The sequence below is a fragment of the Eschrichtius robustus genome, chromosome 6 (assembly GCF_028021215.1).
Source record: "Eschrichtius robustus isolate mEscRob2 chromosome 6, mEscRob2.pri, whole genome shotgun sequence".
NCBI lineage: Eukaryota > Metazoa > Chordata > Mammalia > Artiodactyla > Eschrichtiidae > Eschrichtius > Eschrichtius robustus.
In genome coordinates this window covers 139,703,571-139,719,078 of record NC_090829.1, presented here as the reverse complement: position 1 = coordinate 139,719,078, position 15,508 = coordinate 139,703,571, and the positions used below count along the sequence as shown (strand labels likewise).

Sequence of the window (15,508 nt, the reverse complement as noted above, 5' to 3'; positions counted from 1 at the left end):
TGTTGCCTCTCACAAGTGCAAAGTCCATGGACAGATAAGGTGTCTACCCCCAGTCATCTTTTCCTATCTCTCTGCTTTCACAGCCCCAATATGGCCACCAGCAGCCAGCAGGGCTGTATGTGCCCTGGTTCACAATCATGAGGAGAGCTCACTTCTGCCCATCACTTTATGCAATGGTTTGAAATTCATCCTGAACGAACCACTGAAGGAACATCATATACCTTCTGGAACCAATGACCGTGGCCAAGAAAATGAAATGTATCAACAAGCTTAAGCCAAGTGGGACCCCAAAGTTCATGGGCTATAGTGGAGGGGGTGCACCTAATAAAACTCTGAGTACCTTTAGGAAGAAGGAATATAAGCAATAAGTATTCATTGCAAGTTCATGATTATCCTCCTGTCTTAATCCTTCTTTGTTTCTCTGATCAATCCGCTCTCCCACTCTCCACACAAAATTTCAAATCTTCCCCCACCCACCTCCTACTTCAATAAGAAAATAGGCACTTTCAGACAGAAATTCGTTCAACTCTGCCACTTATCACAAATCTACCTGGACCAACACCCATGGTCTGTAAGGACAGAGCCTCCTTCTGCCACCTTGATTTCCTAGCTTTACCCATCTCTCCAGAACCATAAGCTACCGATTACATCTTCTCCTACATTAGATGGAGCCCTGCCCACTCAACCAGAGCCTTTCCCATCAGTATTTGAATGTGGGCAGGTGTCCCACATCTTTAAAAACTCACTCAATCCCATGTCCCTTGCTAACTATTGCCTTCTCTCCTCATCTTCATAGTCAGGTTCTTGAAAAACTTTCCTAAATTCACTCACCCCATTTCCTCACCCCAAACCCACTTCTCAAACCACTTCACTGACTCCTTTACCCATCAGCTCTCACTAAGTTGATAATGACCACCATGTCTGAAATCCAATGTATACTTTTCAGTTTGGGGCAATTTTCTCTCATCGGTTCTTGGCACTGTTAACCACCTGCCTTTCTTGAACACCCCTCTCCCGTGGCTTGTGCCACCCTCCACTCTTCTGCCTTTCTTCCTATCTCTCTAGCCACCCTCTCTCTCTCTCAACATGCTGGGCAAGCTAATCCTCCTCCACCTTCAAATGTTAAATTTTCACAATAGTCTCATCCTCAGTTTTTCTCATCACATACCCTTCCCTTGGCAATTTCATCTGCCCCCAGGCTTCAATTCCATCCACATGCCACTGACATCCCAAGTATATACCTAATCCAGACCTCTTCTGTGGATTTGAGACTTGGTTATCCCAAGGACCTATTCAATATTCTTGCATATCTCAAAGTCACAATAAAATTAACATTCCCAAAACCAAACATGTAATTTTCCTGCACTCAAGATTCCCAATGGCACCACCATCCATCTCATTGCCTGAGCCAGAAATCTGGGCATCATTCTTGGCTCTTCCTTCTAACTCACCCCCATGAATAATTCATTACAGAGGTCTATCCATTTGGCCTCCTAAATACATCTTCAGTCCATTTTAGTCTCCCCATCTCCACTGGTTCTCTTCTGCTTTTGATAACCATAATTTCTTCTTTGTACTATTGAAGTAGCTTCCTCACTCTTCTCCCCACACACACTTTGCCCTCCTCCAAGTCATTTTTCCCTCTGTAGCCAGAGCAATATTTTATTTAGTTCCCCTCACCCATACCCCAAACACACTAGTCTTTCAGTTTCTTGGGCACCTCAGGGACCCTCCTCCAACAGAGCCTCCTTCTGCCAGAAATGCTCCCTTGATATAGTCCACTTATCCCTACCTCACTCATTCCGTTGCTCCTCCTTAAAGTCTTAACCCAAATGCCACATCCTCAGGGACACTTTCACTAATTCCCACACTAACCCAAGTGTGATTTCCTTGTTATGTTTTATAGAAGAATCTACCTTTTCTTCATAGCACTTATTACAGTTATAATTTTACTTTCATTTAGATGTTTATTCCATTCTTAGAAGACTATAAATCCGATGAACCCAGGGACCATGTCATCTTTTGACGACCAGAATTCGTCAAAATGCCAGACACATAGTAGGTCCTCAATAAATATTATATGATGAATGAATAAATGAATTATTATCACCTGGGCCCTTTTATTCATTTAGCCATTAACAAATACTTACTGGGCATATTATCAAACACTGTTGCCAAACACTATAGCAGGGGACAGAGATAAAGTAGTGGCCAAGACAGAGCTCCTGCCCACAGGAACCCCTATCCCCAGACTTGAAAATGTAGGAACAAATATTGACAATTGCAATTTGGTGAGGAAGATTCTGGTAGGGTGAGCACTGGCCACTGAGAAAGCACATGACCTGCCTATAACCCAGTGGCAGTTTAACTAAACCCTCTCTTCTCTATTTTCCCTTAAACCTCTTCCTCCTCACATGCACGCACACACCTTCTCCTAAAGCAGAATTGTTTTGTTCTTTTGTTTTTGCTTCTCTTTGTTTTGTTTGAACCTAGGATCCCACAAATTTTAGCGAGTTCCTGAGCCCTTGAGCCTTTGCAAACTGTTGTATGTTTGCATATTTTAAGAAAAGAGGATCCATGAATTTCATAAGATTCCCAAGAGGGTCCTTGACCAAAAAAGTTAAGAACCACTGCCTAGAAAATGCAGAATAATGGGGGACAATGAAGAGACGAGTGACTCTTCAAACATCAGGTATCAAAGGGTATTTTGAAATGTCCAAAGAATAGTAAGGCATAAAGTAAACCCTGACATCAACAGGAAGATGAAACATGATGTCTCCAGATCTTTCTCTGAATGGTTTTTATTCCTTTTGAAAAAAATCAACAAGCAACCAAACACTTGATGTAAGGGAAAAAATGCTATTGATCAATGTTGCTAATTCTACAAGAAAGGTCAGCTTTTATGCTTGACCAAGGGAAGGAATGGCACTAAGAGAATTGCCAGTGATGTCCTCAAGCAGAGCCCTACGTCAAGGCTTTCACATGTGAAATTTCTTGTAGATGCCATCATCGTTTCTCTACTCTGGTCATTATTTTCCCAGCTATGACAGATGAGGAATAAGAGAAGCTAAGTAGCCTATTCAGGCCACACTGCGGCTCTGGGCAGCCCAGATTCAAACCTGGGCCTGTCTGCTTCCAGCTCCCACTGTTCAGCTCCACTGTATCGTTGAGAAGCCTATGGATTCTATGATAAAAGGAAATGAGCACGTCCAGAGATTTCAAATTGCTTTAGCAGAAGGAAATCTTCATACAGCTTCCTGTTGTGAAATATATTCCCTCCGTAGGGTCAAAATGAGAAACAAGAATGTGTGTGCATCTAAGTTTGCTTATTTTACAAAAGGAAACATAGGGTAAAGCAGAAACAAATGAAAATGGCTGCATATAGGAGGTGGGCAGAAACGGGATAGAAGAAGAGGTGGGAATGAGACTTTTCTGAATATATCTTTTTATGCTGACTTAATTTTTGAACTATTTAAGTGGTTTAAAATTTCTTTAAAGAAAAAAAAAAAGGACGACAAAAGCAAATCCTAAAAGGCAATACAATTAGATACAAATGAACCTAACTAGATATAAAACAGATAACAAGCCACATAGGAAAAAGGATGAATCCAATAACTTTGGAACTCAGTACTTGGATTGTACTACCTCAGTGGGAATAGTCTAAGATTAAAAAGAATTTCAATTTTTAATTTTACCTCATAGGTTTGTGGATGATGGTTTCAAAAGTACACAGAGCACCTGTACTATTAACAAAAGGTTGTTTATTCAGATCATACGAGATAGTCTGCTACCATCTCTTTCCTTCAGTAGAAACTCACAGGACTTACAGAGTAAAAGGAGGAAGTGTTAAGATAGCCTTTGATGGGTGAGTGTTCTATTATAGAATTTTTTGGAAGCAGGGAAGCATTCTAATTGGCTTTCAAGTGCATTTGGCAGTCATTGGTTCACTATTTACTGGTACATACTGGGGCTCTCTTGTAAAGTCACAGGGGCTTTCCTGTTTCAACTGGAAGCATATCTGGTCCTCTGCTGTGAGGTCTGAGTCTTGTACAAACCATTCTTCAGTAGATTTATAGGTGTGATAATTCCAAAGCTGCTTTGTGTGCTCGTAGGATAGAGCCAATGATAAATGTATAGATTTTTGGGAACCCGGAACTGTTGGAGAAGAGAGAAACAAATATAGAATGGGAGAGGTTGAAGAAGAATCCTGCAGTTTATGATTTGATTTGAGGCTATCTCGTGATTTCCTTCAAAAAGAATCAAGGTTGTTTAGTGTCTCCAAGCAACATTCTGAAGCTGGTAGCCACTGCTCCAGATTGAGTAGAGAATAAGTACATTTGTACGGAAGACAAGGTAAGAATTGACAGGCTTAGGAGAGCTGGTGGGGAAAAAATGGTAGATATGATGGGAAAGACAAATGGTGAGCAGGTATTATTTGGCAGTCAAGTTACAACACCCAGTGGCAACATCCCTTGGGCCATGATGATTCATCTACTCTCCATTTTATTTTGTAAATATAAGTATAAGGCACTTATAGGAGTTATAAAGGGCACAATGAACACATGACCCCTGTTTTCAAAAATAGATATAATAGTGTGGCAGTTGAGGACATAGGCTCTAGAGACAGGCTCCCTAAATTAGAACCCTAGTTCCACTCTTACTGGTATTAGTCTGCTAGGGCTGTCATAGCAAAATACCGCAGACTGGGTGGCTTAACCAACAGAAATTATTTTCTCACCATTCTGGAGGCTAGAAGTCCAAAAGCAAGGCACCATCAGCGCTGGTTTCCGGTAGGGCCTCTCTTCTTGGCTTGTAGACAGCTACCTTCTGGCTGAGTCCTCACGTGGCACGTGGAAAGAGAGAAAGCTCTCTGGTACCTCTTCCTCTACAAGGACAATGGTCCTACTGGATTAGGTGACTTTTGTTTAACCTTAATTCCCTCCCTAAAGTTCCTATTTCCAAATACAGTCACATGAGGGGGTTAGGGTTCAATATAGGAATTTTGGAGGCACACAATTCAGTCCATAAAGCTGTGTGACCCAGAAAATTTACTTAACCTCTCTTGGTCTTAGTTTGCTTATGTGTAAAATAGATATTGTAGCATCATCTACCTATGAATGCTGTTGTAAGATGTTAGTTGGTTGATGCACATAAAGTATTTGGTGCCAGGCATACAATAAACACTTAATAAATAATGTTTATTACTTAATTCAATACTTGATTTATGAATTTATCAGTTACTTTGGTGAGAGGACAATTAGGAGTACACATGTAGAATGCCTTTTTTTAAACATTTAAAAAAATACACTTTGCAATATTTTTCTGTGTAGCTAGAGGTGAACCTCACTGGCCATCCAAAATTTCAGTAACAGAAGAAGTACAACTGTTTATTGAAGGTATTCTTAACCTGAGCATAAGACAGGGCTTGTTGTTGTTTAAATGATCAGCAGTTGGCTGAGCCTAATGAATTAAAATCACTATTACATTATGGCAGAGATTACTCTGTACTGCTTCTTTTTGACACTGGGCTTGGTAAATCACCAAGATCGTTCTCCCTCACAAAGACTTATAAACATTAGTGCAGAACACTTTATTACTGCACTAATTCAGTGCAGTTTTTATTGAGAATGAGAACAAAGAGTAAAGGAAAACATTACATCATGTAGCCTGGTATTTGAAATAAAAAGACAAAACGCCTGCAGTCAATTCTTTGTTTCTGACTATTGGCAATATAGATTAATTTTACAGAATTCCAAAGTGGTGAGGGTGGTTTATTCCATCTTATTTTATTGGAATCACATTCTCCAGGCAATTTTGATGCATTTTCTATCTACTGAGTGCTTACCTCCAGCTTTATCCAGAGGGCTCTCTCTTGAGGATGGCTTTCATCATATTGGTATTCTGCACAAAACGTCTCCAGTCATCATTTGTCACCGTGAATCTAAAAATAAGGCTTTGCCTGTTAAATCTCCATCTTGCAGGGTCTGACCCGTGTTTGCTCAGTGCCTGTTAGATCCCTCAACTGGGCCTCAGTCTGGTTTCCCGGCTTCCTGGGCTTTTTGTTCACCACCAATGACAAGCAGTCCCTCCTTCACCACTCCTTATTCTAACGTAGTCTTACTCAAGGAATGAAACACCACCAAAAAGATGGGCTGTTTCTATTCACTTCCAAGTGAGTTAAACTCTTGGAAGATTAACCAGAGAAGCTCTCAGTGGAGAAATTATGAAGTGCAATAATTTTTTTTAAGACACACACACGTGTGTGCGCGCGCCTCTGGGCTTTGGGGAAATAACTTAGACCAGACAACGCTGCTATGGAAATCAAGCAGGCTCCTCAAGCACAAAGTCAAAGGCATGCCTGACCCACGAACACACCAACAGGCCGTTCCTCCTCTAACCCCACTGGCCTCAATGCTGCCTTGCAATGTCAGTGTCCACCTGTTTCTTTCGAGATTGTGAGGCCAGATTCCCCAGGGATGTGACATGAGTGGTCTCCACACCTCAGTTTCCTCATCTGTAGAACAGGGATAGAATAATAGCACCAGCTCATGGGGTTGTTATAAGGATTAAATGAAATAGACAAGGTAAAGGGCTTAGGGAAGCCCCAGCTCACAGTAACTACTTGGGAACATTCCATGAAGATGACAATGACATGATAATGAGGAATGAGACAAAACGGGGACCATCATTCATAGCACAGGTCTTACATGCCACGTCCTTCTCCCCGATTTCATCTTGCCCACCTCTAAGCTGACTCTCAGTTGTGGAATTTCCTGTGGTTATTTGCACAGAAAGCAGTCAAGGAGACTAAGTAGACAGCATCCTACTCTACAGAGACCCAATTTCTGACTCACTGTCAAGGAAGTAAAAATGCACGAAAAACTAGTTGAAGGGTGAGAAACACAATCATGTATTTCTGTTTAACCCCACTAGCTGGATCACGGAGCCAGGGAGACCACGGATGGAGTTTATGCCCCAGATGCACTAAGCCTCCCTCCTTCCCCTGCCCCCACCATACATTCCGAAGACCCCAGGCACCCAGTTGGATGTCAGTTATCGCGAACCCTTGGTCATTAGGGGACGCAGGCAGGGGTCCTCATTTCTGGAAGTCCCAGTCAGAGTTCCTGATTCTGAGCTTCTACAGGAATGAAAAGATGGACAGTAAGTTCCCTGAGGCTGGGAACTCAGTACCCAGCACAAGGATTCCATTTAATAAATATGACCCGAATAAATGAGTGGTTAACCGTTCTGATCACAGGGTAACTTTAAGAAAAGACATTATAGCTATTTTGAGCCAACAGATGTTTGGAAACATTTAAGTAATAGTACAAAGCAGAATTATATAGATCAAATTATGTCACAATTCTTTTTAATTGTTTCCAATTCTTTACATAAAAAGAATAAGTTTGTATAAACAACAAGGACCTACTGCATAGCACAGGGAACTATATTCAATATCTTATAATAAACCATAATGGAAAAGAATCTGAAAAAGAATATCTATATATATATATGTATAACTGAATCACTTTGCTATACACCTGAAACATTGTAAATAACTATACTTCAATAAAAAAAAGAAAAAAGAAAAGAAAGCAGTTCTGAAAACACAGAACAAGAGGAGCCTTTGCACAAAAGATAAGCAGGCTAATACTGCAATAACAAATGGAATTAACAATCTTTTAAAATATAGCACTTGCTAAGTACAAAATAATGCATGTCACGTATTACGTTACAGGGTATAAGAAAACACTTCCAATTTGACTGTTCGATTTAAGAGCTAGAACGTTACTGCTATATCTACTTCTGTATTCCTTCTCCACCCTAATGTAACTACTTATTTCTATCATTCCCTTAATTTCTTAAAAAAAATAATTTTGTATGTGCCCCTAAATGATATATTACTTATGCTTACTTTTAGCTTTATAAAAATGGTATCATTTTATATATTCTATACAACTTGCTTTTTCACTCAATATTATGTTTTCTAATTTATTCATTTATACACTGATGTTTATTGCCTATTTTCCATGGATTCATCCTGTTGTTCTTTTACTAATTTCTTAAGTTGGATATTCTGCACAGACTTTCTTCTTTTCTAATATAAGCATTTAGGTCTATACATGTTTCTTACTTTCCATGTATCCCACCATCCTGACATTTTACATTTCAGTATCATTCAGTTCTAAGTATTATTGAACTCCCATTAGAGTTTCTTCGTTGAAGTTGTTTCAAAGTATGATTATATGTGTTATGAAACACATAGTAGTTTCTTTTCATTCATCGTTTCTTTTTATTCATGATTTGCATCTACTCATACACAGAATTAGGGGATACTCTTCTTCAGTTTTGTCCTCTGTGAGATTCCCCACCCTTTTCAGCTCCCAGACCCACTCTTCTCTGTCTATAAAGACAGGATTTCTCTCCACTTGTTGGCCACCCGTACTGCTGCCCGGTTTCACAGGCTCAGGGTTCATTCTCAGAGTAAGGCAGTGAGAAGAGAGGAAAACGCAGCCACAAACTCTTTGGCCCACAGAGACCTCTTTTCCCCACAGAGACCTCTTTTCCCAGTCCTTTGGCCAGAAGGATTTTTCTCCCAGCTCCGGACTACGCAGCACTGAGGGCTGGGTGCAGAGAAACAAAAATTAATGAGGACTCCCCACCCCCATTCTCCAGCCCAGAGGGGCACCTTGTCCTGGTCCTTTGGCCAGAAAGACAGGGTTTCTCTCTGAGATTTTGTTGCAGCACCACAGTCCAGTTCTGCATAGGGACCACTCTCAGGTTAAAGCCAGATGATAAAAGAGAGAAAAAACCAAACCAAGAAATTTACCCCCAAACAAGTCATTCTTCAAGTTTTGGTACCCCTCCCTAATCTTCCCACTAGTGGTAACTTTTCGGAGTCTGCAGGTTGTTGCACTTTGTGTTTTGTCTAGAAGTCTTCATTGTAAGCAACGGAAGACAAAGGCTGCACTGACTCCATCTTCACCAAGCCCAGAAGTCCCATCCCTTACTTGTTATTGAACTTATTTTTGATTAAACTTAGGGAGTTTGTAACTTTCCAGTATCTAGTTTGTATTTTAGCTGAGGGTCCTTCCTAGGTAATCTGACATAACGCAGAAACAGAAATCTCCCACTTTCTTTCCTATGACCACAAGCCATCTTTTAATTTAATAATACATGTCAGACATTTCCAGTCAACATTTCTTTATAGTTCCTTAGGTCCATTCTCTTCACTTAACAACAGGTATTTGGGGGGAACCTCCAATGTTGAAGCACTATGCTAAATGCTAGGAATATGGAAATAAAGAAGATAAACGAACTTTGAGGCATCCACAGTCCAACCAGGAAACCAGACACTTAGCATGAGCTGCAAAGGCTGTGAGAAGGCTGTGATGGGGTGTCACTGAAATGTCCTGATAGCCATGGGCTCCTAGTTCCAACTCAAGTGAGGTCGGTCCCAGAGGGCTTTAGAAAGGAGATAATAAATCAGCTCTTGAAAGATGAGCAGGAGTCCACTGGGGGAAGGGCATTCAAGATAAAGCAAATAGCACAAATACAGGCATAAAAATATAAATGCAAATGGCAAGACAGCCAGCATGCTCAGAGTAAAGGCTGTGATCTGAACTTGGAGATCAGATTTTTTCAGGTTTTGTTCATCTCTATGAAAGGAGCTTCTCTTTTTCCAGAGATTACTTCACTCACTTCAAAAACCTACCTCAGTGGCTTCCTTGGTGATGCAGTGGTTAAGAATCTGCCTGCCAATGCAGGGGACACGGGTTCGAGCCCTGGTCCGGGAAAATCCCACATACCGTGGAGCAGCTAAGCCCCTGCGTCACAACTACTGAGCCTGCGCTCTAGAGCCTGGGAGCCACAGCTACGGAGCCCGCATGCCAGAGCTTCTGAAGCCCACGTGCCTAGAGCCCGTGCTCCACAATAAGAGAAGCCACTGCAATGAGAAGCACACGCACCGCAACAAAGAGTAACCCCTGCTCGCCGCAACTAGAGAAAACCCATGCACAGCAACAAAGACCCAATGCAGCCAAAAATTAATTAATTAATTAATTAAAAAAAAAAAAAAACCTACCTCAGGACACCGTAATGATCTTTCTGATATGAAAAACAAACACAACTTGCATACACACTGATTGAATCTTTTTTTTTCTGACGACCAGGCGGTCTCCTTTTACTTTATATTTCTGCACATACATAGATAGGTAGTATCTAAACTTTTATATGCATGGTAAATATACATGTATCATTCCTGTTTTCCGTTATTAGTGTTGTGGATATTTTCATGTTTTTCATTTTTAATCTTTTTTATTAAGCAAAGAAAATTCTGCATCCTCGGCCCACACTCATTTCAAAGCCTGAAACACAATCCGTGAAAAATTGGTCTCAGAGTCACGGTCACACTTCCGTGAGTTAAGTGACATCGAAAATCACAAGGGCTCCGCTGTCACACGCTGATGTAATTTTGGCGGCTGCACCTTAGTTGGTTTTATTTTGTTACTTTTTCAACATCAGTAAAAATCACATTTTTTCTAAGAATGGACTGGGACCAATGTCAATACATAAGACAGGAATCTTTCTGCAGAAAATGAAAATTATCAGCTTACACTAGAAATACTTTTCGATATTGTTAGACAAATAATACTCTTTTCATCTCTTTTCAAATGAATTAGGACACCAAAAGGTGAATAAAAATTGGGAAAGCATCCACAGGCATTTGTTTAAATCTCTCTTATTCATTTGTGATTACATAAATTAATCCTATTAAAGTGGTACTATGAAAAGGGATTTTAAGCAATAAGCACATTCATTTGCTAGGGCTGCCGTAACAAAGTACCACAGACTTGGGCGGCTTAAACAGGAATTTATTGTCTCGTAATTCTGGAGGCTGGACGTTCAAGATCAAGGTGTTGGCAGGGTTGGTTGCTCTCTCCTCGGCTTGTAGATGGAGATGACCATCTTCTCCCTATGTCCTCACATGGTATTTCCTCTACACGTGTCTGTGTAACTTATCTCCTCTTCTTATAATGACACCAGTCATATTGGATTAGGACCCCCTGCCAATGACCCCATTTTAACTTAATTACCTCTTTAAAGACCCTCTCTCAAACAAGTCACAATCTGAGGTACTGGGGGTTAGAACAACATAGGAATTTGGGCTGCGGGAGAGTACAAAGTTTAACCACTGGTTGTTTTTGACAAACGGCCCAAGGGAACAAGCTATTTGCATTGGGCAAGCTCTGTCCCAAGTCAAAAAGAGACAAGCCTTGTAAATGGGGTTTTCTAGGGAACTGCTAGAAACTTCAAATGATGACAATTCTGAGCGTGAGGTTTGAAAGAGCTCCAATCCTGTTCTGACCCCTCCAGTAGTTGCTAGAATGCTCTTTTGCACCATGATCGCAGGCTGTTGATTTTTAAGGCTAACGTGAAGCTGAGCAGGGGGAAAGTTAAAATTTCCCAAAGCTCAGGGTTCTTACTGCGATTCAGCCATTTTTCTTGAGCAAACACTCCTGGAGTTCATTTACAGAGTTCTAAAAGAGTTTGCTTTGTCAGTTTCTGCCAGCGTTCTCATTGCTTTCATGGAGGAGAGGGTTTTCAGAGGTCCTTTCTCCATCAGTCCCAATGACATCCTCTTGGCTGCATCCTGTGTCGTTTCTTCATACCTGTATCCCAAGTTTCTAATTCTCTCTTCAGTCAATTCCAGTTGGATGTTAAACCTCCATATAGATCTTAATTTTAATAATTGTATTTTTAATTTCTAGTTCCATTTGGCCATTTCCATAGCCAGAAATCAAAATCTAGGTGGGTTTTATTTTATTTGCCTGTCTCTGTTTTCCAGTCACGTCACAATAAACATATGCTTCCTTGGTGGGAAGAAAAGTTTGAAAGGTATTTTATCACCTTTTCCTTTTGACTTCCTGTTTGTGCCTCACTCTGAGCCCACAGAATCCTGTCATCACCTGCCTTCCCCTATCACTCCCAAACACAGATAAAGAGCTGGTAACTCAGAAGAGAAACGTTGAGAAATAAAAGCAAGATGCTGTTGTTCTTTGCTTTACAATGCCCAGTAGCCCTGCAGTACTTGTTTCAGAGGCATGGGGGTGGGCGGGCCACATAGTTGGGTCAGTCAGGGAAACATTGAAGAAGGGTAGCATTCAGTTTTGAGGGTCAGAGGAAGAGCAGAATGTGGATGAGGGCTGTATGGGCTCAGACTCTGCCAGCTGCAGTGGGTCAGTCACTTCAGTCCCTGGTCCCCAACTTTCTTCTTCTAGCCACGAGGAACAGGTGCACTGCTGTGGGAATATTTCGTAGATCTGAACCCTTCTGTGTAAAACCTACATGTGTCCTGTTCTCCTTACCACACCTGCATTCAGCATAAAGCAATTGCCTAATGTATCTTATAGGCTGCCCTAAGGAATAATATACTGACTGACTGGCTGGCTGCTTCCCTGGATGAATGAACACAGGGCTGCAGTAGGACTATGGTGAGTCCTACGTGGTTTTACCTTTGTGGGCCCTTTATTCCATTTAAAAATTTTCTAATTATATTTTTATATAATTATATAATATAATATAAAGTATATAATCTACCTTATATAATATGTCATATACTTTATATAAAGATGAATATTTTCATGGGCCCCTAAAAGCACTGTGGGCCCTTGGTACTGGGCCTACTGAGCTAATGGAAAGTCAGCCCTGAAGGAATGGCTGAATGAACGCTTCCATTTCCTGAGAAGTTTCATAAGAGAATTCTTCGACCTCAGAAAAAAAAATGCACCAATGGCATTCCCCATATTTTACACCAAGCCTGTTGCCTAGTTTCCTTTTCTAAGGAGGTAGGTGGGATTTCCCTTGTTCTGCCTTTTCACATTTAAAAGGAAGCTATCCCCGACTCCTGGGCTGCCAGTAGCTCCTATGGCATTTTTGTGCAAATTAGAAAAAGTCTTCTTGTCTATAAGCAGGAAGGGCGGGTGAGATGGGGGGGGCGACTTTAAAGTATTATATTATCACACGATCTGAACAGCCATCTCCACTGGTCCTGGGGAAAGTACAAACTCAGATCAGCATCCCTTCCAACCTCACTTGGGGGACCACAGTAGCTGCCTCCGTGTCATGGTAATGGGAGGGTAACACAAATCCGTGACCTCCAGCTGAAAGGCAGCATAAGTTTAGTTTAAAATGTCAAATTTCATTCTAAGTCTGTGGCCAAAGCCAAGACTCAAATCCCAGCAGGACTCAGGCAAAACCCCTAAAAGCAGTGTGAGACCAGAGTCATGACCTCAGATGATCCTGGAGTAAAAAGTGGACAAGGTACAACCACATGAGTGTGCACCTGGGTGCATGTGCACACATGCTTTCCTGCGTGTGTGCCTGACCTTGCAGGCAAGTGCCTGCAAGCGCCTGGTGTGAGCCAGAACTTTCACGTTGCTACCTGGGATTCCATGGGGAAGCCTGGGATCTCCACCACATGCCCTCCTGCATGGTAGCACATGTCTACAACAAGGAAGACACCTCCTTGTAGTTGTGGCACTGTTACCAAGTCCAAACTCGTACTGCTCGCCTCATGGCAGGCCAATAAATCAAGAGACGAGTCGTTGAGGCAAGAAATAGCAACTTTATTCAGAAAGCCAGCAGACCGAGAAGATGGCGGACTAGTGTCCCGAAGAACCATCTTACCTGAGTTAAAATTCAGGCTTCTTTTATACTAAAAAGGGAGGCGGTGTGGTTGGTTGTTGCAGACTTCCTGGTGTCAGAATCCTTTGTCCTTGCAGCTGTCCCTGTAGGTCACTGTCATGATGCCCCTGTAAACCTCCAACAAGACAAATGTTATCCTCTGTTCTGCAACTTTTTGTCTCTATATGAATGGGAAGGTGTTATACCTTTAAAGGTCAGAGCCTTGAGAATGGGCTACCCTGTACATTTCAGGCTACGGGCAACATTGTTAACTTGTAGCAAAAGCAACTGAATACAAGGTTAAAGTAAAAGAAGCAGATTTAATACGGAGTCAGATCTGTTCTTCCCTATTATAGCAGCCTATGCAGGTCACAGTCTCAACACCACATGCAGCAGTCCTGCCTGTCTCCCTGAGTCCCCTGGGCCATGCAAAGCCCACAGACACACACACTAAAGCCTCCGTTCTCCTCTCTGCAGGGATGACGTGCCAAGCTCGAAGCTCCTACATCACTAGTGAGATCCTCTGGGGGTACCGGTTCACCCCTGTCCTGACGCTGGAGGACGGGTTCTACGAAGTCGACTACAACAGCTTCCACGAGACCTACGAGACCAGCACCCCATCTCTCAGTGCCAAAGAGCTGGCCGAGTTAGCCAGCAGGGCTGAGCTGCCCCTGAGCTGGTCCGTCTCCAGCAAACTCAACCAACACGCAGAACTGGAGACTGAGGAGGAAGGAAAGAACCCTGAGGAGCAGACGGAGAGGAATGGTGATGTGGCGAATCTAGAGAACGAGTCCAAAGTTTAGTCCCCTGGCTGGGCCACCCCTTCTCCTCTTTGCCCACAACCTTCCCTTGTCTCTCATTCTCTTTCTTTTCTGTCTCTCTTACTTTGTTCTTTCCTTATATTGAAGTTTGGCATTACCAGAAAACAAATCTTCAAGGTGTAAAATATCTACCTGCCCTCTCAGTTATTCAGATTGACAAGGCAGATTCAGATTGGGTTAAGGTGTCATGTGCCCTCATTCGTGACCCAAGCCTGGTCTCCTCCTTGAATACGACACATCCGAGTCCTGGAGATTTCTGCTACTTACCTGCATGTGTTGTACAATACCAGATCACTCAGAAGAGTGCATCCAAGAGTTTACCTGGGATATGATGAGGAAGGTCTCTGGTGCCTATTCATTCATGCAGTGAGACATAGAGTCGAGCCCTCAGTTTTATACATGTCAATAAATTTCATCTACAGGGCGAGGTGCTTGGCCCCTGCGGGCATTGCAGTTATAGGACCCAGGTGAGGTAATGACAAAACACTGTACATATATATGCCTTATGTAATTATTTTCTTTTGCAGTTAGTAATAAAACCCAGCATGTACAAAAGTACTGTAGAACAAAACTTCTAAATAATGTACATAGATGTAAAATTAATGTAGGTTTAGATATATAACTTTAGAAATAAGATTAAAAAAAAAAAAAAAAAAAGATTCCCAAAGTACAGTAGGCATTTCTGTTCTGATGTCCTGTTTTCTGGATTTCTTTGGTCCCATTGACCGCTGGCCCTTTAGTGCATGGCCTTTGCTCCGTGTCCCAGACTGGCAGCCGTTTGGGTACCTCACTGTTCCCTTTAATTGAATCTAATAAGCCATAGGTCTGGGAGAAGTTTGGAGGTTCAGTAGATGGCAAAACACACCACCAGTATGCTGATATACTGTGAAATGTTTACAAAACTGAGGTCTCTTTTTTAAGTAACAAGACCTCACTGACTAGCCTGGGGCAGAATTTCAGGAGGAGGACATGCTCTGGCATGTCACCAATGATGTGTGTTT

At 41.9% G+C, this 15,508-nt stretch overlaps 1 protein-coding gene across 1 annotated transcript in view; it reads left to right on the top strand.

Annotated features, from left to right (window-relative positions):
• Nucleotides 1–14,489, top strand: part of KCNJ6 (potassium inwardly rectifying channel subfamily J member 6) — a 90,490-nt gene extending 76,001 nt beyond the window's left edge. The window contains exon 2 of the mRNA XM_068545773.1: nucleotides 14,164–14,489. Within this exon, the coding sequence (XP_068401874.1) occupies nucleotides 14,164–14,489 (326 nt within the window). The remainder of the gene's footprint in view (nucleotides 1–14,163) is intronic.
• Nucleotides 14,490–15,508: the final 1,019 nt, after the last annotated feature.